The sequence below is a fragment of the Osmerus mordax genome, chromosome 20 (assembly GCF_038355195.1).
Source record: "Osmerus mordax isolate fOsmMor3 chromosome 20, fOsmMor3.pri, whole genome shotgun sequence".
In the NCBI taxonomy this organism is placed as follows: domain Eukaryota; kingdom Metazoa; phylum Chordata; class Actinopteri; order Osmeriformes; family Osmeridae; genus Osmerus; species Osmerus mordax.
In genome coordinates this window covers 5300199-5323212 of record NC_090069.1, presented here as the reverse complement: position 1 = coordinate 5323212, position 23014 = coordinate 5300199, and the positions used below count along the sequence as shown (strand labels likewise).

Genomic DNA, 23014 nt, shown 5'->3' with positions numbered 1-23014 from the left:
AGCTTTCTCATCTAAGGATAAGGAGATGCTTGGTATGAATATAACTATAACGCCAGCTATGAATCTGCCAAACCAGAGTGACTTTCAAAAACCACTCTAGTTAAGATCAATGAAGATCATCTTTCTTAAGAAGGCTAGGCTACATTGAAATTTTAAAAATTGAAAGTCTGAAAGGCTTCATTTAGGCTGCACGAGGTCATCTGTAGGCTTTCCCTGAGAATACAATGTAACTTGGCATTGCAAATATTACAACCTTTGCTTTGAGGAGCAAATTGGTTGCATGAGATTAGGCAAAGCATGGCAGTGATGGTTCGCGCATGTACAACAAGCACCTGTTGAATATGAAAAAACGAAACAAGCGAAGGCTGAGAAAACACGGCACTAGGACCCTGTTACACAGTCCACACTCTTCGCCACGGTTGAACAAATGTGTTCACGTACAAGTCACAGCAATCCTCTTCACAGAGAAGCGAAGCAACATGCAGATAAAATTGATTGCAAGGTACGTTTAAGTATTTATACAATGTGAGTGTATCTTTTTTATACGAACCGTATAAAGGCTACAGTATATTCCAGTGAAACGTTTTGGAGACAATTTAACATTTCGGTCTGCTTTTCCAAGGCTGTAAAGAGATGCCTGGACGAACTGGAGAAATGGGCTAACGTTAGCAGACACCTGCCAAGAAGATTTGAGGTTTCCGTGTTATTATGTAAGTATCAATGATCTGATGACAGGTTGTTCAATGTTCGTTACTAGTATTCCAGGGTGCATCGTTGTGTTATTGGCACGTCTACATTTCCGTCATCACTGGCTACCCAACGCAGACGGTGTGAGTCATACTGTAACCTGCTTCCGAACGAGCTAACGTTAGCAGATACTGCTGCTTCTGAATCTTCTCGTTTTTAGACAGTAGGCTACTGCATTATTTATGAGCCGTAATTGTTTGGTAATTCAATTATATTCCGTAAATGAGACAAAGTAATTACTAATCCTACTTTCCAGCTGATGTAGTGTTCACATCATCAGTAAAATGTTGGTACTGAATGCATTCTTTGTAATTAGTACTCAATCCGTTTTCTCTCGCAAAGACTACACAGTTTCCAGGAAATCCCAGTGTAGCTCAAGTCTACAGTTAGAACTCAATGGAGTAGTAATGAGTGTTTCCTGTATTACTGTGGCAGGATCATGTCCCAAGAGCTGTTAAGGTTTTTATTGCCTCCATTTTTCATTTGAACACTCTCACTCTTGACTCAATCAAAGGCCGTCATGTTGGCATGAGATTGCCATAGTTTGCTGATTCTATTCAGAATAGTGTGGTGTGGTTTTTGTTATAGTCTACGGGTCCACCAAAGATGAGGGCGTTCAAGACCACCTGGATGCCTTTATAAGGTTTGTTTGTTTGTTGGTTCTGAAACATACAGCCAGCTTACCGTTTCAACTTGAATCATTGATCTTATAGATGACTTGACATAGGTCTGTGTCGGTAATTAGCTGAGGTGTCGTCGTCACCCGCTGAGATGTGCTGGAAGTGGGGCGGCCGGGTGGGGGGGGGGGGGGGGGGGAAGGGGGGCAGTGCTAGAAAATATGGACAGGGATGGGCTGGGGATGTGCTGTGTGGGGGGGCTGGGAGGGGGGGGGGGGGGAGGACACACACCAGGGGGGTGGAGGCTCAGGGGAGAGTGCCAGCTGCTGAGGAAGTGTTCTCTGTGGAGGTCTGTGTGTCAAGCTGCAGGCTAGGGCAGGCTGGCTCCCCACATGCTCCCCAGGAAGCCTCACCTCATGGTGGGGAGCGACACAGGGGGATGCCCCTGGTTCTCCCCTTGACACCCAGGCGGGCTTATTGATCAACAGCAGGCTCCCGTTCTCGGGAGGGTTGATTACGGTAGAGACATCGGATAGGAACGGTGGCTGACGCGGGTTTCGGTCGGCTCGATGAGGTTGCAGAAGTCTGTAGGAGAAGCAAGTGTTGATTACGCCACGGGTTACTCGCTCACAGTTTGAGGGCTTCAAATAAATATCGAGGAGAAGGTTGTCACAATCAATTAGCCTAGATTGTTTTATCTCTCTTTAACTCTCTGGAGGGTTTAGACCGTGCTTTAGAGAGTGCGTACAATTCCTCTACTCATCTTTTATCGGGATAACTATCAATCTAAAGGACTTTTGGAAGATGAATCTGCTACACAGCAAACTCCATCCCCAGCTTGTGGCGATGTCATCACAAATGACGCGATAGGCTACCTGGAACGAGGTGTTTCCAGGATGCTCTAACCACAATGTTGTGTTCTCAGTCGACATGCCGTATCTCCAGCAGGAAAAAGGGGACTCTTAAGAGATGGAGACAGATGAACTAATTGCAGGCTTTGAATAATTGATGCAGCGGCGATGCTCACAAATGCCAAAGACCCTCTGTGCACTGGGGCGGCATGAGCACAACAGCAGATATCAACTCTCGACCGCATTTTTACCTCCCACAATCGAATGTTGTTCCTGGCTTACTTTATCACGATGGCAAGTTTCTCCCTTCTTCCTCTTCAGTTGACGACGGAGCACATCTGTCCGATGGCATTTCTGGGGAACCTGCTCCGGATGTTGACGGCGGACTGTACCTTTTATGGTCTACGATTATATAGCAGGGGGGGTTTTAGGGAGTTTTCTGGTTTACAACATCTCAGGCGGTTCCCCGCCACTCCTCGGAAGTGGTCTGGCCCGGCAGACTCGCTCATTCAGGCAAAGACCTCTCCGGTCTCTAAGGAGTGCTTCATCTACTATTGATGTGCAAATATGCAGGGAGAGAGTCTGTGTGTGTGTGTGTGTGTGTGTGTGTGTGTGTTTTCCTGAGAGAGAGATATCAGTTGTCTTGGTCAAGCTTACATGCACAGGGCTATTAAATAGCTGGAGAATCCACCGTGGCAGAGGAAAATACCCTCTTTCCCAGATTTATGTTGTTCATTTTATTTAGGACAAACGCAGGAAACGCCTACTGCCATTTGCTGGCATTAGTCTGTAAATGGCATCCGTCGATCCTGAAATGACTGGGAATTGGAATCTGGCCTTTGTCGAGAAGAACATTTCAATGTGTATGCATAATCAGTGTAGATTGGAATGATTGTAAGGATCCCTCCATGGTCACTAACTTTTACGTGTTACAAATGAAGCATTTAGACAAAACAAAGCACGGTTGCGGAGAGCTTCTGTTTCGGTGTAAGACTTGACACAAGGAAGCCGCTTTCCTTGAGGTACCACACCCGACCTCTCACGGCAGAGAGACAAGCCTAGTTGCCTGGTGACTGAGGCGAGAGAGGAGGAGAGAGTACATGGACATGTCTTTCCTTAAAGGGGAAAGGAGCTGGTCACGAGGCTGCCTCTGCCACAACCTCTCTCTCTCTCTCTCTCTCTCTCTCTCTCTCTCTCTCTCTCTCTCTCTCTCTCTCTCTCTCTCTCTCTCTCTCTCTCTCTCTCTCTCTCTCTCTCTCTCTCTCTCTCTCTCTCTCTCTGTGTCTCTGTCTCTCTCTGTCTCTCTCTCTGTCTGTCTGTCTCTCTCTGTCTGTCTGTCTCTCTCTGTATGATATACAGACGTTTTTCTCCTTCTTTGAAAGTCGATGGTCACATTTGTTGGCCTGTGTATGCTGCTTGGAGGAGGAATTTCATTAGACATGAGCGAGGTGTAAACGCTGGCGCTTCTAACCCCCCCCCCCCCCCACACACACACACACATATTTGTTCCAATCTGGGTCCGGGTCATGCTGACGTGCCTTGATTGTGTCTCAGCTGACTTCAACCAATGGCATTGTCCCCCGTAATGGGTAAATAGGTGGACAAATTGGTTCTTGTGCTCAACTGCATTTTCAGTGCAGATGTCATGGGTGAGCTGGAAGATGACCTAAACCTGGAGGCGACTGACCTAGGACCTGTGATCCAAACAGGCGTCCACGCTGAAACTCGGGCTTTGGATTCGAGTCAAAACAGAGGAGGTCATCTCCTCCACACAGCAGCACCGAAACCATGGGAACCTATAGCATGGAACGGCAAACAAGCCGACATAAACTCCTGCTCAGATCACAGTGTGCTGCAGGCAAGGGCTCATGCATTTTTTAATTGGAGAGATATGGCCCCTTTATACCCCAAATGCACCCCCCCCTCCCTCTCTCCCTCCCCACCCCCCTCCCTCCCTCCCTCTCCGCTCACATCATCTGTGGGTTTTCGGGCCAGGGAATGTTCTATGAGTGCTTCCTTTTTTCATTTGGCTCCCTTAGGAACAACACTGACGGTATCTTTCATGTGGATCACATGAATAATACTGTTACAAGGTCTTCCTTTATAACTGCTGTGTTTGCCGTGAGAAGTAATATGCTGTCCACTTCCAGAACAGAGTTCCCAATGCTTAACTGGCTAATAGCAAAACGTTCCAATTGACAACGAAAGCTGAACATGTTTTCTCTGAGCTACAATCCACAATCTTATTCATGCCACGTTCCTTTAAATACATTTACATTTATGCATTTTAGCAGACGCTTTTATCCAAAGCGACTTCCAAGAGAGAGCTTTACAAAAGAGCATAGGTCACTGACTCTCTCTCTGTCTGTATCTTTCTCTCTCTGTATGGTATACAGACTTTTTCTTCCCTCGTTTGATCCAAATGCAAATACTACTATAGTTCCCCAATAGTCTCGCTCCAGCAGTGGGCAACTTCTCCGTGAATGAAGATAGGTGCAATTCAAATAAAAATAAAATAAAAGAGGGAGATATTCCGTTTTCGGTGAGTAAGTAAGACTTTATTTATATAGCACATTTCATACAAGAATTGTAGCTCAAGGTGCTTTACATAAAATCAATAAAAACAATAATACAAGTGACAAACAATTCAAACAAAAATAAAAATCCCAATAAGATCTCTGTTCAAGAGAGAAAACAACTTTAAAAGTAGGAAAACCCTTTTGAGATAAAATTACTTAAATGCTTCGGTAAAAAGGTAGGTTTTAAGCTGTCTTTTAAAAATGTCTAGAGTGTTTGCTTCCCTAATATTTATGGGTAATTTGTTCCATAGTTTTGGGGTGTAATTGACAAAGGCCGAATCACCAATCTTCTTATGACTGCTTCTGGTGACCTCTAATAGGCCTGCATTTGATGATCGCAGTGTTCTAGCTGGTGTGTAGTTTATAAAGGAGTTAGCAATGTAGCTAGGTCCTTGTCCGTGTAGAGCTTTGTATGTGAGGAAAAGGACCTTCAAGTCAATTCTGAAGGTAACAGGGAGCCAGTGTAAAGTAGCTAGGACAGGACTAATGTGTTCTCTCCTTTTAGTTTTGGTTAATAATCTAGCTGCAGAATTCAATGGTGAGCTCATACTTAGTATTTTATTTTGCTAATCACATGCAGGATGTTGCAGCTGCGATGACCCGTATCACGGTTAAGGACCAAGACATTGAATCAGCTGCTTTAAGAGGCATTTAACAGTGTTTCCTATTGTTCCCCAGGAATGCATGCATGTGGCCATGTGCCTCTTCGCTAATGCGCGTCAACAATTTTTCAGCTTCCCTCACCAATGGCGTTTTAACGCTCCATCCTTGGCAAACCTTTTTTTAAATGGCGAATGACATCACCGGCATGCCTAAGCAGGTCTTTTAATTGACGATGCCTGACTTCCAGATTTGTTGTTCGGCCCTTCCTGAACTCCACGAGTTCACGATCGACCGTAGGTGCTGTTTGTTCTGAGTAAGTAAAACGGCGAGATCGTATCGCCAGGACACGGGTCTCGATGCTGTCAAACTTGTGCACAGCAGAGATGCACACCGTCTTGGTGTCGAGGACCGCCCCGACACACTGTGGCCTTTGAGGAAGTCGTGAGCCGTCATGTCATGCTGGCCTCCTGTTTTTCCCCCATCTTGCCTCTCGTCATTTCGTCAAGTCTTTCGCTTGTGTGCCTGCGGTCTGACCTGACAAGTCCCCACCGCTCACAGTCGCAAATTGATAGCGCCAATAACATCTCCATTACCAGTGGGGCTGGATTAAAGCAAAGCAGATTGTCAGGAAAGGGAAATGAAACGATCCCTCCCCCTTCTTCCTCTCGACAACCTGGACTGCTTGTCGCAGATGTGTGCTGGGCCGGTTACCATACAAACAGCATACATTTTTAAACATCTTTCTCGAGCTCACGGGGGAATTGTGGGAATTGGTTCCGCCCTGGCGTACCAATCCTTGATGAGGATTTGTCGTGTTTTTTTTTGGGGGGGGGGGGGGGTTGTTGACGGGGCCGGCCCCCCAAGACCCCGAGTCACCTTTCCTCTCTGACATTCCCACCGCAGACTCGAGGGAGCCCGGTTCTGGTGTCCTCCTGCCCCTTCAAAACCTCGTCGGCGCTCTCATCGATCGATGGCACAGTTCGAGGTGCAGCGTGGGACTGATGTATCTGGACATGTCTGTCTGTGTTTCTTGCCTGTGGCTCGGTGGCATTTCACGTTCTCGCCAAACAAAAGGCCACGGCGGTGAAAACGGCGACGTACTGGTCTGGACTCCTCATTAAACTCTATTCAACGTCTGTTGTCTCTTTTCATGTGCGAGCCTTCCTCCCACCCCTCAAGTGACGGGAAAAAGTGGAAACGGATAGAAACGGGAACATTTCAATTCTCTTTTCTCAAGGGGAAACGTTTAGAGATGGCACTTTGTCCGAGTTGCATGACAAATTTGTTCATTGTTTGTCCTAATGCGTCGCCTTTCGAAATGTGTACGTCCTGGCGTTATAGATCACTTTCTGTGACATCTGCGGGTTGGGGTAGTCCTCGCGCTATGGAGCAGCTAACCAACGGAAGCGTTGGCGCGTTGAATAAAGAGGGCCCCCGATACCAAGCTGGCAACGTGCTGTTCTGTGTTCAGCCTCTGGCTGGTTTCGTACAGTAGGTAAAGGTTGTCAACTCTAATGGCTGCTTTAATGGTGTCTGAGGTAATTACCGTGGGTCTTGTTAGCCAGTGTCAAGAGACACGGTGACAGCGGCAAAGAGCAATGCCAGAGAGGGCACTGGAGCGGAGCCTGAGGGCTGGGAATGGGGAGGGGAGGAAGGGGGGGGGGGGGAGGGGAGAGAGAGAGGGAGGGAGGGTTCTCCGGCAGCTCGGAGAACGGGTGGAGGAGAAAGAACGGTCGGAGGAGATGGAACATTCGAGACGGTCACTGGTTCTGCCGCGGTGGTCCTATGGGTGGTTTTATATGGCGGACGAGGAGCTTGACGCCGACTGCGCTGATGCTCGGTGGCCTGTGAAAACGCCGCGGCTGATGCCACCCTCACACACACACACGCACACACAACCTCATCCCCGTGTAGCAGTTCAAGTGGCAGTAACAGCCACCGTGTCCCAGTCTCGGGTCAAGACACCCAGCTGACAGGCCAATGAATGCCAGGCTAGGGAGAGACAGCCCCTCTAATCAACTGGAGCCAGTCTAATCGACGGGAACCAGTGTGAGGGGTCATAAACTTCAAATTGTAGATGTTGTCTGCCGCCGCTGTTTATTGTCGACTGCTATTTCGCACACAAGTTCTGTTGTTTCAGGCATACGCTACTGTAGACATTGTGCATGACTTACTGAACAGTGGAAACGTCCCCAAAACGACTATTTATGTAGTGAGGTTTTGAGGTTAGGGACAGTGCAGATGATAGGATATGGGAAGAAGAGAGAGAGAGAGAGAGGAACAGAGAGGAAGAGCGACACCGAGAAAGAGAACAGAGAAGCGTGGTGCGTTTCCCCTTTTTCACAGACACAGCGGAGTTTCCCAGATCCCATAAAATCCACTTCCTGAATGAGCATTTCTGCCCGTTTTCCCAGGGAGCGCGGTATTTACATTCAGTCATCTAGCAGACGCTCTAATCCAGAGCGGTATCTCTCTTTCCTCACAGATGACTGATAACCGCGCGCGCGTGCGTGCGTGTGCGAGAAGGGGGGCGTGCGAAGGTCTGTTTATTCCAAATAAAGCTCCACTCGGCCCTTCCCTGTCCCTGTAGACCACACCCTCGTCAGTCAACACACACAGAGGGAGAGAGGGAGAGAGAGGGAGGGAGGGAGAGAGAGACGGAGGAGGAGGAGAGCCCGTCATCCGTAGGCTGCGTGACCTTAGTGGGTTTGCCTGCAGCCGACCAGAGGTGTGGCCTGTAACGTCGGTGTGCCGAAGCTGGATGTCAGTCGGCTTGCTGGGCTTGTGCGTGAGCTGTTGTGTTAAAGGACTCTCTCCAGGGAAGAAACACCTACTGAGAACGGTAAGACTCGACCCCCCCTTGCCCCCTCCTCCTCCTCCTCCTCCCCCCCCCCCCCCATTCGGCCTGACCGCGTAGTGCAGTGTGACCCTTAAGACTCGAGTCTTTCTTTTTTGTTGTTGCCGTCCGGTCGTGCCGCGGAAGTCGTGGAACCTGTTCATTTAGTCATTTAACAGACGCTCTGAGAGAGTTGTGTCTGGCTGAGGCAGAGAGGAGAGGGGGGGGGGGGATGTTGGTGACGGGGGAACTGGTGTGAATCGGAGATGTAAACCGGGGCCCGGTCACAGGAATGTGATGACACCCCAGCTCTGCAAGTTGATAACCGTCTGACTTCCTTCTATTACGCAACACTGTTGCTCAACACTTGAAAGAGTCAGGTAGTGCTGTGTTGCTTCGCATGCTACATGGACAAGGGAGAAGAGGCTATTGGGACATTGCTTTTCGCTTTGCTTTGAAGTGAGCCTGAGCTGTATTCGACTCCTTCCGTTGTTTGTAATTATCTGTATTCATTCTGGCTCACAGAGGGTGTTTTAAGTTGTGCTTATCAGTAAGGGGTGCCACCCGATTTATTTCCTAGGTCCGGAAACCGCTGACAACCTCACCTCACTTGTCAACAATCCAAAGCAAACTCACCGGCGCTGTGCCGCCGTTTTCTCCCGAAACGTTACCAGTAACACCGGACACGCCGTTAAAACGCCGATTCTGTCTGAAAGAAATGGCGACGCCGACGGAAGCGAAGCCTCTGGGTGTCGGCGGGCGCCAAACGGGGGAGGGACGTGGGGGTGCGAGGGACTAAAGGTCCCACATCTGGAGGGTCTTCCGTCAACCCCCAACGCCTTGCTCGCCCCTCGCCTTAATGGCCAGAGCATGTGATGGGGGGAAAATGAAAAAGCTTTCTCGACCGCTCCTTGTGCTTCTTCACAGCGGAGGACAGAGGGGAACTTTGTTTCTGACCCACTTAGCTGCTCGTAGTGGGTCGACCAGCCCCCCCCCCCCCCCCCCCCCCAGCCCTGTGACAAGACCAACAATGTAAAAGTAGCACCCTTAACACACGGCCTAGACTGTCGCGTCCCTGCGGTTTATCTTAGTTCCAATACCTGCCGCTTGTTCATTAAAACACCATTGACTTGCAAATTATGTCGCTGTGCGGGGGTGATTAAACCCCCCCCCCCCCAGCTACTGCTGTCTATCAGGGGCCGTTCCGCTCTTGTTTGTCAAGCGCAGCTTGCTAAGCAGAGGGTGAGATGTCCTTGTTTACTTGTTTTATATCACCGGGGTACTTTTTTTTTTTTCCTTGCATGACCCCTATCTGCGAGTTGTCTACACAGCTAGACGGGGGTCATTACTCTGCCTAGCTGCACGACCAGAAACTTCCAACAGCTTCGGCGACGACTTCTATGCATAAAAATCGATATTTGATTACGTGCTATGTCGTCGATGCGGTCGTTTCCATGCACGCCCAATAGCACTCTGGCCTCAATGATTGAGCTGTTCTACAATGACACGGTGAACAAATGCAAGTTTGTCGGGTCAAAGATCCATTTAGTTCCTCTTATTGTTTCCGGCACTGAGCTACAGAGGTTGGTAGAATGGCATTAACCTGAAGTCAATAGGGGCTTCACATTAGCTAGTGATCTGATAAAGATAATTGAATAGAATAATGACCTGCGTTAAAACCAACAGTTACATATTTCATAGGGGTTGGGCTAGGCAGGAGTAAACCTGTCCCATTTGCGTTTTGATATAGTTGGGCAATTTGTTGGGCTAATTCTTACTTACCCTGAATAATACACAGAAGTACAACTGTGGCAAGCACCTCTGCCCCCCCCCCCCCCCCCCCCTTCTCTCTTGCGAGGTCGGGGGGGGGGAGTTCTTTCCCGTCCTCCCCTCTCTCCCCACTGGGCGTGAATCGTTTCGACCGCCCAGGGCAGCTAACGGCTCCGCTAACCTTTGTGGCGGGCCAGGGCGGCTCCAGCTACAGATGTTAGCCCCACCCCTGCAGAGAGAGGGAGAGAGGGAGAGAGAGAGGCCCCGTGGACTACTGAGCCAAGCAGGGAGCCAGGCCACCTCACAGAAAGCCAAGTGACTCAACCTATTCGCTTTTCCTCACGTACCCGAGGCTGCGAGCCGTCCTACGGTGTCGGCTCAGGATTTCAGACCAACCACCTGATGCGGAGATGGCCTTTAAAGGGTACTTGGCTCCGGTCGCCCCTAAAGGTTGTTGCTTGTAATTAAAATAATTCAATTGTAGCTTCCGAAGGGGCCAAACTGATTTGATTGTGACTGGTCAGTGGTCAATATTCATTAGTGCCATTAGAGTCCACATTCTTAAAGGGGGAGAAAACAATAAATGCTATAGAGAATAATACATAACCATAAACCTTTTTTTCCCCCAGAAAGTTCTTGTATGGATGATTATTTATGTATTTATTTAGCACATCTATTTCTGTTTCTTTCACTTTGAGTTGACAAAGTTCACACACCGTGCCCCACAACGTTTCAACACTCTACTGCGACGCTTTCCAAAGATGGCCGGACGAAGCGTCGGGTCTGTACGTTGAGAAGAAGAAGCCTTTCTTGTTCATCAGCATGACCCACGTATGTAGGGAGCGGCGACACCCAATTGCATGCAGGGAGCGTCAACCGTAGAAACTTCAAAATGTCCCCATCCTTCATCTTTCCTACCTGCGAGGAGCAATAGTCGGCCACATCAAGGTGCCAAGGCCGAGAGCTCGCCCTATGTCCTGGCCAGGAGAGCGGTCTGTTCTGCATCCTTTGTATGTTATCGGGGTTATTCGTGGAGGAAACCAATGCGAGCACATGGAGCACACGCAAACTCCACACAGAAAGGACCGGAAGGAAGCCTGCCTGAACACCAAACAGTGCCCCTCGCAGGCATGAATTCGAGGACCTGGAGGCGAGAGCGCAAGGCACTGTAAACGTGCCCCCAGGCCACATGAAACGCACCACTCTGAAAGCCGTAAACAGTCAGTCGTTCTTAACAAGCGGTACATCGAGCTCTACCCCCGTCGGTTCTGCCGCGGTTCTGATGGGTAACCTTTGGATCACCCCTCAGGTGACCTGAGTGTGTGTGCGCCATCAAATTGAGTGGCGTTTCGTGGAAACGAGGGAATGTTTAGAGGCTCTCTGTGGAGACACTGGAGTAGGGGGGCAGACAGTGGTGCTCTGTTACCTTCCAGAAGCCCTCCTGAAGGGTTCTCTCGCCATCGAACGTCAGCAAGGTCTCTTCCCAGGGCGCGCACGCTTAGGCCACGGCTGCCGCGCTTCGTCTCATCGCCGGCGACTTTTCCTTTCCGCTCTGCCCAGCAGAAAACACTGCTTCTTTGGGTATCGGATATCAGAAAGGAAATGCCTCGAAAATCCAGAGGCTTCAGGGCCATCGAAACACTTTGATGCCTGGGTGACATACTGTTTCTCTCCTTTCCTCCCCCCTCCTCTCCGTTCCTCCCCCCCCTCCACTCCTCTCCCCTCGTCTCCTCTCCTGTGCTCCTGAGTCATGCGTCTTTCATGAGCTTGAATGTTTAATCTAGTTGAGTATTTTATCATCGCACGGGCTTGCCGTTACATAACAGGTTTTGCTGTTTTCCCCCTTCAGACGTACGGCTTAGTCAGTGGGACTCTCGTCACCCCCAAAGCTGAGTATTTCTGTGAGCAGAAATGGCAAATAAATGGGGAAAAATAGCCACTAGCTGAACTGCTTTGGTTGGCTGGACATCAGAGGTTCAGTCAGAGATTTGACTTAAACGGTACGTAATAGCGTTTAACGGGATTTCTCCCGCACAGCCTCGGAGGAGAGACCTGTCGTCTCGTTCCGAACCCTATCTGGAGTCACCTGACCCCCCTCGCCGTCGACGACGTCCCAGAGGCGTCTGGGAGGTCTCGCAGCCCATGACTGTCTAATCACATCCTCAGGCCTTCCTGTCTCCCGACCAATGAGGGCAGATCAATAGAGTTGACCCCTCCCTCGGGGCCTGTTAAGAACCATTTACAGAATGGCTAGGGGGATGCTGGGTAATAAGGAAGGTTGGTGTTCCTCCTTTTTGAAGCCCCCCAGCTCTGCAAGCCACGCTGAGCTACTCAACTGAGTGAATTTGAGTCGCATGATCTCCTTGTCTAAATATAACACATTTGGCTCGAGGCGAACAAACAAGGCACACAATGACGCGGGGACAACCGATACACCCCCTTCTCCCGCCGATCGGCCTCCACCCCCAACAGACCACCGGCGATTTCAATTCGTTTGGTTTCCCATCGTCGTTGAGATGGACTTCGACGGAGTTTTCCCCCATTCTCGCCCTTTCCTCTCGCCGTATGAACCAGCGCGGCGTGCTTTCAATGGTTCTTTCACGGCCCAGACTTGCGTGGCTGTGCGCAGGCAGAGAGAGAGGGCTTAGGCCGGGTGCTTTCTGGAGCCGGTAGCCGGGCACACTGACGGAGCACTCCCAGATCTCCAGCGAACCTCCTGATCGCTCATGTGGAGCCGAGGAGACATCATGTGCTGCCTCCGCTTAGTGAGCTCACACAGGAGACACTCAGCACACGGACACACACAAACACACACACAAAAACACACACAAATGCTTTCCATACATGCAGTGCTCCCGGGCCCTTTCCCAGAAGGCCACAGTGGCACCTTTGACCTCTGCCATAATCATTTAAGGGGCCATATAAGCAAGAGTGGTCTAGTCTAGTCTGCTGTACCGTAAAGTGACAGATTCACTCTGTCCTCTCAACTGACTTTTAATGTTTCGGGTTTTTTTGCACCTAATATCTTCCACACTGCATCTCGTAGAGGAATTGCGCTCGGGTACATTGCAGACACACTGCGTGTCGTGATCAGCGCGTTTGAAGCCAATTGAATTCATCGCCGGTCTCCGAACGCTGCCCTCTCACGGCACGGAAGCTGTCGACGCGTCCCTCGTTCCGCGTGAGAGCCAACGCAGGGATCACACCCTCCGCGGGGGGGGTCTGACACCGGAACGGGCCCCGCGCGCTAACTCATTCACACGTGTCCGGGCCGAACAGCCGTCGAATGGCCGCGCCTTGCCGACTGTGTCGTCGATCGGAGTCGAGGTTACGTTGGCGCTTTGGTGCGCTGGCTCTGGAGTGCGTGACAGCCGTGTAGTGACACCAGTGCCGTTTGTGTTTGTGTCTTGCAGGTTCAGCGCAGTCAGCACTATGACTGATGGGGACTATGATTACCTCATCAAGCTACTGGCTCTGGGGGACTCGGGAGTGGGGAAGACCACCTTCCTATACCGGTACACCGACAACAAGTTCAACCCCAAGTTCATCACCACAGTGGGAATCGACTTCAGGGAAAAGAGAGTGGTGAGTGTGGCGTGGGGGTGGGGTGGGGTCTCCCGTTCGTGGGGATTTACCAGGCCTCTCCGGACGTTTCTCGGGAGACGGAGAGAGTTATGCCCCCGTCTCTGCTCTTCTAAGCCAGTCTCCTCCCTGGGTCGATCTGTGTCAGCCTGAGTTACAGTGCTATTCTGAGACGAAGGAGCCGCAGGAGGGGGAGGGGGGACGGGAAGGAGATGCATGAAGAGCTGGCGAGCTTTTGATGTCACTGCCTCGTTGTGACATAGTTAGGAGGGGGGGAAAAAACCCTCGTGTCAAGGGCAGTCTCGCCGACGTGTCATTAGGATTCAAACCCAACCTATTTGGGCTTGCCGTCGGCCTGTTTGTTTAGCGTGAAATGCTGCGTTTGATCTGGAAATGTCACGATGGTAAGGGCTAGTGAGGAGGATCAGCTGGTCACCTTAGTCAGTCTGACAGCAAGACCTGGACCAGTCTGTCAGCCAGTCAGACCAGATCAAGACAGCCAGCCAGCCAGCCACACCAAGACAGCCAGCGAGACCAGACTTGATTTATGAAAACGCTCAACATCCCCCACGGATGACTACCTCTGGAACCACGTGCGAGGATCTGTGGCTGTCCGTGGATCTTAGTCAGGGGTCTCATTAGCACCTGAGCGATGCAACACCAGGTTCAATGACCTCAGGCGATCTTTGGAGGGATAGAGGCGGGAACGTCTACTGTTCAACCGATTCGATTGATGTAACTGAGTCGCCCGAGTCATTTATACACGTCGAACCAGACGAAAATGATTTATTGATTTAATGTCACGTCCAATAGGCGCTACGTCATTGGGCTCGGAGCCGAGCCAGCACGTCCAGAGTTGCACTTGTGAGCCTTCGTCCCATGATACCGCAGTCTCCTTTTGGCTGAAGGGGAAGTCGACGCCCTCATTTGAGGTTTGTCTTATTATCAGTGCTTTCCTCGTAATCTTTTGGAATTCTGGCCAATTACCAAGGCTTACCAAGACAGCTGGCCAACGGGCAATCGCTTACCACGTAGAACATTTCGGCGACGTGATCCCTACTTTCCCATGCGGAGGTGCTATGCCATGGTGGTTTGTCACCGATTCATTACTTTCAATCACTCATTGTAAAATCACACTGGCATTCATTAGGCATGGCAATAGAATGCTAGGCACACCCTCTATTGAAAACGAGTGCTTTACATAGTAGATGGAATATTGCTTAATAACTAAAGGTGCTAGGTTGACTAATTGACGGGCGTCATTTCGAATTGTGGTTTTGGAAATTAATGGCGTTATGCAAGAATGATATCTGATCACGAGGCCATTATGCTCTTCCTCCCGACACCCCCACGACTTGCAGCGCCTACTCTGTGGCAAACTCTGCAGAATGTACTCCAGCGCACCTTTTAATGGCGCGAAAAACCTCAAATGCCCCGAAGCGTTTGCCCTGCCTGACAGCTGTCCGAGGCGAGGGCCGAATCAAAACGTCACCCGGCGAGCACGCGCGCGTGTCACGCAGAGGTGTTCCGTCCTGAGGAAGAGCTGATAATGGTTGCAACCCAGGGGGGGGGGGGGGGGGGTGTGAGTGTGTGTGTGTGGGGGGTATGCCATGTGTTGCACTAAACCATCCTCTGTCGCGCTTAATGAACAAGCATCTCTTCTCATCTAAGCATAAGGAGTTGGCCGGCATGTCGCGGCAATGGCCTTCACAGCATTGTGCAGGCACACCCGCCAAGGACGTGCAGCTGCCGGGCGAAACGAGGCTTGTTTCCCTCGACTGCCGCCTTCGATTTCGGCAGATAGGACTTAGCAGACCGGCTACGGCGTCGTGGTAGACTTATTCACTTGCGGTTTGGCACCCGTCCCAGGCCTCGCCGTCCGACAGGAGTCGCCCTGCTGACGCACCCCAGATGTGAGGAGGAAACCTCGACAACTGTCACATTGTCGGGGGTTTTTACAGCGTCACGCGGTGCGTGCGTGCTTGTGAATGCTTGTGTGTGTGTGTGTGTTTTAGGTGTACACGGCATCCAGCCCCAATGGGACCACCACAGGGAAGACCTTCAAGGTCCATCTCCAGCTCTGGGACACAGCAGGACAGGAGAGGTAATGCACACTGGATGGCTCCCCTAAGCTTCCCCTTCTCGTCCACGACTGACGCAGACAGCTGTCAAACACTGGGTTCCGAAAGGCCTCCGATTGTGAAGGGAAGCCAGGGAATTGGCTCGTATTCCAGCCTGAGATTGTTTAATTATGTCTTTCTTGGCTAGCGTGTTGCTGTGTGTGCAGATTAGCCCGGAAGATCTTATTTGGAGGGCATAAAACGAGCTTTCGCAGGGTGTGCTTTTCTCACAACAAGAACACTGTCTGATGACGTTGGTTGCGGCTTATTACCGGAGTGACGTCTTTGCAGCGTTCGCAGGGGCCGACACCTTTCCTCGAGGCCGGAGGGTGTGGTTCGGGATGTCGGCGAGAAACACCTTTTGGGAAACGGAGCCTCGTTGAGTCAAACACTCACGACGTTCCCGTTCTCGTTCTCCCTGGCCCCATCCACCCCCCCCCCCCCCCCCCCCCCCAGCTGAGACTTGACGTGAGAAACTGCTCGCTCCTGTGATTGGAGGCTGCCAATGGGTTTAGAAGAGCATGACTCATAGTGCGACGACTCAAAAAAAAAGAAGGAAAAAAAAGGGCCTTCTTATGCAATATGTGTTATTTCAGGCCCAGCGAAAACAGCCGTATGTCATAATGAAATGTAAGCTGTTGTGTTTGAAAATCACATCTGAAGGAAGTTGCTCATGTACATATTTTGCGGAGGTGTTACATATGTTCCCGGTCAGCTCTGGTTTGGTAGCTACAGCGCGCAACAGCCTAGCAGGGTCTTTTGGCGGCAGCTGGATTCCAAACTCCCGACCGAACCCTCACGTAAGGTGTGTGTGTGTGTGATGCTCGTCGACCAGGTTCAGGAGTCTGACCACGGCCTTCTTCAGAGACGCCATGGGGTTCCTCCTCATGTTCGACCTCACCAGCCAACAGAGCTTCCTGAACGTACGCAACTGGATGAGTACGTGGCAGCCCCCCCCCTCTTGTTCCCTCTCACCCCCCACCGTCCCCCCCTCCTGCTCTCCTCTTCCCCTTCCGCCTTCCCTACTCGTCTCCCCCCCTCTCCTCTCTCCTCCCACACCCTCCACACTGCTCTTGTCAATCAACCTCAGCTCGTTACCCGGTCGTTGCATCACGTTTAACGTACCACCGTATCCTGAGAGGAGATCTCTCCGCTCTCTGTTCTCAGGTCAGCTCCAGGCCAACGCCTACTGCGAGAACCCCGACATCGTGCTGGTGGGCAACAAAGCCGATCTGGCTGATCAGAGGGAAGTCCAGGAGAAGCAGGCCAAGGAGCTAGCCGACAAGTACGGGTAAGTCAACACCTGGGACCCACGCGTCTGGTGAATCATTCACCTTGAGCTGTTTTGAATGGCAGGAAGTCTGTGCTTGTCCCTTTAAGGGACGCGATCATCCACAGCACTATTCAGACTCCAGTCGATCGATATGCGAGTCTCACGGGCCATAGTCGGGTCTCTGTGGTCGAGTAAATGTTAAAAGTCTTGGCCGCTCTAATAGTGTTGTCGGAGGGCTTTCAGGACTAGCTCTCTCGCTCGCTTTGTGTAATTGATGATCAATAGTAATAGAGAGCTTGACCGTCACCTTGTTGAGTGCTGCACTGTACCCCTGTAGGGTTTGGGATTTCGGTGTCATTTGTCTAGTCGATGATGTCCTCCGGAGATTACTGGCACTGCTGTTTAGCAACAGGGAAGAAGTGTTGTCGGGAAGAAAAATGGAAAATGAAACGTTTTCGAAATATTCCGATTCAACACATGGGTGCAATGAGCGGTAAACGGGGGGGGGGATACGCGTTCGGTGATATCCGACGGCTCTCACACAGACGAGCGAGCGTGCTAACCCTGTGTGACTGTTGGACCCCTCCCTCCCCCCTTGTAGGATCCCCTACTTTGAGACGAGCGCGGCCACCGGCGCCGAGGTGGACAAGGCCGTCATCACGCTGCTCGACCTGGTCATGAAGCGCATGGAGCAGTGCGTCGACAAGCCCCCGGCCGAGCCCCAGAACGGGGCAGGGGCCACCAAGCTGGGGCCCGCCGAGCCCAGCGAGAAGAAGTGCGCATGCTAGACCCCTTCTTTCACCCCCCTCCCCACCCCCCGGATCGACGGCCCCTCCACCCCCCCTGCTCGTCGTTCCTTGTCTGGTTCTGAAAGCCCCTCGTACCCTCTGGTGGACAGACATGGAAGTGCAGCCTGGCCACAGCTTGTGTGTGGATCAGGCACTCTACAAGGGGGCTGCTACTGTGTTGCAAGGCAGCATGTGCCGGTTGTTTGTCTGTTCTGGCCTCTCTGAGGGCAAGGCTTGGGATGTTAACCCCCACTATGGTGTTGGTCAATGCCATATGCCCTCACGACTAGTTTTTGTCCAATTAAATCTACTGCCTTGGCTGATAAGGCCCCACCCATAACCATGTCGTAAGAAAGTACAACCAGTTATTTACATTTCATTTTGATTTGGGTTTTCATGTTTTATTTCCCGTTTTCAAATCAGGTTTCTTTTGTACAGTTTTCTCGGAAAACAAAATTTCACTTCTAGTCGCCATACATGTAATTCCTAAACAATTTAATCTAACTAATACTTTCTAAATTGTCAAATATGTAACCAACAGTAGAAAAAGATGTTTATCGCTCAGCTTACAATCAGTGAAATAACACCAATGTAGGAGGACCAATCTGAAAAAAAGCATAATCTTGTATTCTCCCCCTTGTAAAATGTATGGAGTTGAGCTCTACAGCTTATTGTTGACAGAGATAGGTATCTCATGATGTATGAACAGAGACCTGGTATATACCAACATGCTCTCTGTCCTGTCTGTCTTAAGTCAGCTTTTGTGTCTGTGTGTTTTATAATATCCCAGACCAAAGGATCAGACTCATACAATGCTAACTGTCTAGAGCAACCCCTGGTGACAGTCATCCTAGTGCCAAATACACCTACACATTGCCTCAAGTCTTAGAGTTTGCCTGACTGCCTGCCTTCCTGTCTTTCTTTGTATGTCTGTATGTTTGTCTTTCTGGCTGTCTCTTTGCCTGCCTGACTACTTGTTTTGTCTGTCTGTCTGTCAGTCAATGTATCAAGGGCCTTTAATGTTAATACACACACACCAGAAACAATCTCTTTGCACCAATTTCCTATAGTAGACATTGTATTATTTGTTGTGAAAGAACACAATATTGCACAAATGGCTCTTAACTCCAACAACTTGCTTAAATCCATTCTCATGTGAGCCAGAGAGTAGTGATACGAGGCTGTCCATCTGGTCTTGTTTGAAGTATAACATGAATCTTCGCCGCAAACTTAAATTCACAGCGGTACACACCTGAATGGAACATATCGATCTTATTAAATACTGTACATGAACTGTACACAACAAACAGTATTTAACACAATTCAAGTACACTACTAACCGTGTTTTTACTGTACATAAACAATATGTGAAAATAGTGTGCTAAACCAATATTGTTACTGTCATCTTTCTTTAAGAAATTGGTTTAATGTTGTTGTTTTGGTGTTGATTTGTGACCAAATGTGAGGAGGATCTTCCCATCCTACAGCATCACAATTGCTTAGCAAAAGTTACAGAAGTAAATGTACAATAATACAATTATTTATCCACTATTTAAAGGTAACAGTATTCAGTAGTGGACTAAAGGGATACCATTAGTCTTAACATTTAACTCAATACTTGTTAACCCATGTTGATATTTGTTTGCTCCCCTGTCATGGCCACAGGCACTTATATGATCAAAACTAGGATAATAAGTGGACTCCTGGCAGTGTTACTGACTCAAGCCTTTTAGCCAATCACGGCCCCATGTACGTGCTCCACCTCTCTGAGAATGTTGTACAAGGTCAAAACGAACTCAATCCACTGTATTTTTGTCTCTTAAAAATACCGCCAGGTTCATTTTGCGATGCCAAGATGAAATGAGACTTGGTGTGCGTGTAAAAGCATGCGTCACTGCCAGCCAACTCAACCGTAGTTTAGCTCTCCAACCCAGTAAGGACAGGCGATGACTGTGGCTCCACTGTTGCATGTCCATTGACAGCACAACACTTGACCATACTCGTCGTTCAATCTAAGCTACATGCACGGAGAGTCAAAGGCTTGGAGTTGTGTATTTGAGTCAATCAAACCAAGACTTGTGCCAAACAGCTGTGCCATCATGAACCCATTTAGTCTGACATCCATTCTCATACAACAGTGATATCAAGAACATGTTTTGGTTTATATACATGTATATACTGTATACAGGTCATATCTGCAGTAGGCTAGCCCATGACAATGCCCGGCATAGATAAAAACAAGTTGTATCTGTTCAATGTCACTTTAACACCTACAGTTTGTCTACTGCTAAAAGGATGGAAACTTAAATGAAAATGATACCTTTACTGAATAATTTGAATTTTCAAATGTGACAATCTTTGGGACCAAATTATGAGATTTCTTCCATTTCTTGAATTGAAACAAATGTCTTGCTCCTGTTTCTTTCCTGGTCATATTCTTTTCAAGTATTTAACCCTTTGACAATTTCAGCAGTATTTTATTGTTATTCCTGTGGTGTTGGGGCAAATGAATCATGTAACTCATGAAAAGGAAATTTTTGAAATCGATCTCAAATCCATTCTGAAAGTTTACATTGTCTGGACGAGTCTCTTTGTGCCTGTAATGCTCTTTTGACCAACAATTCTGTCCGATCATTTGTAAAGATTGTGAGCTATTATAGTAGATATATTTAATGCATTAAAGAACATAAAGCAAAATATGATTTGTGTATAATGTGCCCAGGTTGAAATTAATTCAAGTACCTCCAAGAGCTTTTATTTTTGGAATATGTGTGTCCTGTGTATTGAGAAAAGAAAAGTTTAAATATTCCAATGCCTGCAGTGAGTTTTGTGTGTGCACTAATGCCAGTCGTTCAGGTTGTTGCATATTTCAGTGCACCGTGAGCATGATCAACCTGGGAATGAGCTTTGAAATTGTTAATGTTTTTGATGCCTGTGGCTCTGACAGTATGGTGTTTACCCTGAAGAGCTCCAGTTAAGGCACAATCTGAAGCTTTTGTGTCCAGTCAAGGTTACTGCTGTCCTGTTGGGACAATAAAAATAACTTGGCCTCGCTCCTAGAACTTAGTAGCCTTATGGACTGCAGTACCTTTTGAGTTTTGGTAACCAAAACACTGTCATCTGGAGACAAAATCATGTGGAAATGCGTTAATACCCCTCTGCTTGATCTCTTTAAACGGACTGAATGACATTTTGTGGCCAATGTAATTATTTAGTCTGTTTCATATAGACCCTTAATTCTTTGTTTGGTACTGGCTTGGAGGTGTTGCATTGTGTGATAGACTATGTGCTTGAATACAAATGGGTTTTTTCTCAGTTCATGTACTCCTTTCTTTTTTATTAAGTTAATAAAGTTTATGAAATCTTCTATTGTTGCTCTCTTTCCTTAAATGATAAGAGAAGCTAGTATAGACACTCGGTCATTTCGTTACTATTGTGTGTAGCGAGGAACAAAGCAAAAGTTAGACCAAAATATGCATGCATCCCCACAAAACACGCACGTAGACGAATCTGCAAACAATATTGTTTTACTTGCCTCTTGGCAGTTGTGCACTGGAAAATGTCTTCTGTTATTTGGTTTTCCGGCAGTGTGCATCAGTAGAGCCTTTATATCTCCCAGAGCCAGTCACCCCTGCTGTGCTCTCTTCCAGTGCTGTTATCCATTTATTCTCTCCATCCGTGAGTGTAGGCCATTTAGAGATAGTTGCAAACCTTAGTTTGTAGAGCAGGGGTACTCAATTAGAAACCCAAAAGGTCCACAAACCACATTTCCATTCAGTCCAGGGTCCGGAACAATTATGGTTTATTTTTCTGGCCCTTACCTCAGAGTTCTGGGGGTAATTTTGTTCAAAGTGTCCATGCTTTGTGTCATAGTGACCATAGTCGCGGGAACATAGGATATTTTATCAGGGGGGGGGTGGGGGGGGGGGGGGGTTGCTGCTGGGGGAGGGGGGGGGGGTGGTTCTTAATGTTGCGGGGCGGTAGGGATGGACTGGGAGTAAAATTAGGTCGTGCACATTCTGTTTGATGTGATGCTAGTTCATGAGAACGATAGGATACTTAATGCGAGCGCGCGTAGCACGCAAGACCATTTCTTTTGCCTTTATTTGAGCACAAAATAGTTTTTTGAGCTTTATGTAAAATGAACATAGACGTTTTTCAATTGGTAAAACCTTGTCTAGTGAAGGTGATGTCTTTTTGTCTCAATGTTTCAGCCCCACCCTTAGGCTACGTTTCATTTACATTTAGCAGACGCTCTTATCCAGAGCGACTTACAGTAAGTACAGGGACTTGCCCCGAGGCAAGTAGGGTGAAGTGCCTTGCCCAAGGACACAACGTCATTTTTTTGTGGCACGGCCGGGAATCGAACCATTGACCTTCTGATTACTAGCCCGATTCTTTAACCGCTCAGCCACCTGACTCCCCTTTTCCTTTGTTATTATTCTCCCGGTGCTCCCGATGGCCAGTCTGCTACTGCGGGGCTGGGCTGTGCCGCGGTGGTGAATTTTCAAGTCATATCATTGGAAATTCTCGTGCTGCCAGGGGGCTACAGCACTCATAGTTCCCACGGCCATGATAGTGACGTTTCACATTAGCTACCACTATTGACAAGGGCAACCGTCTCATTAAACACATCGGTTTTGTGCGCCCCACCGGCAGCACAAATGCATACTTGTCTGAAATTAGGTATTTTTGGATTTGGATTTTCGCCGGGTTTAGAGCACGCCATGTATTTCGCTAAGGAAGAAACAGGTACTGTTAGCAAATCGATTAGCCTGCGTTGTTGCGAATGACACACACAACCTGACCCACAGAGGTTGCAACCAGAGCCATAGAAAATCTAAATATTTTTCTATGGCTCTGGTTGCAACCAACTTTCAGTGAGTGAGTTGTCATGGTGATTACAGTTATTAAAGCTCCTGATTGGACGTTTGTATTGGACAAGTAAGATAGAAACCACATTTAGTTGGAACAAAAAGATGTGCCGGTTAAAATGGAAACGTTCCGTCAAAATGAATTAATTCCATAATAATATATCGGTTATAGGTCCGGGTCCGGCGATTAGTGACCCCTGAGGGTTTCTGGCTTGTTTGTGAGCTATGACATACTGGTTGAAACTCCCCCCAAAAAGCTTACATGTGCCGTACAGTTGCAAGATAGGGAATGTGTTAACATGCTTAGGAAGCACATTTTATATGCTAAATAGAATTCCTCTTCATATAGCATCCAGCAATCTATTAGAATAAAA

The 23014-nt window shown here is 48.8% G+C and overlaps 1 protein-coding gene across 2 annotated transcripts; it reads left to right on the top strand.

Annotated features, from left to right (window-relative positions):
- Window positions 1–423: 423 nt before the first annotated feature.
- On the top strand, window positions 424–21133 carry rab27b (RAB27B, member RAS oncogene family). 2 transcript variants are annotated; one of them, XM_067258382.1, is made up of 7 exons: window positions 424–502; window positions 623–710; window positions 13417–13588; window positions 15601–15689; window positions 16541–16644; window positions 16873–16996; window positions 17580–21133. In XM_067258382.1, coding segments are annotated over exons 2-7 (678 nt in total). In that variant the 5' UTR covers window positions 424–502; window positions 623–708; the 3' UTR covers window positions 17767–21133. The 2 variants fall into 2 exon arrangements, with proteins under 2 accessions (XP_067114483.1, XP_067114484.1); XM_067258383.1 differs by lacking the exons at window positions 424–502; window positions 623–710 and adding an exon at window positions 8126–8239.
- The last annotated feature ends 1881 nt before the right edge of the window (window positions 21134–23014 follow it).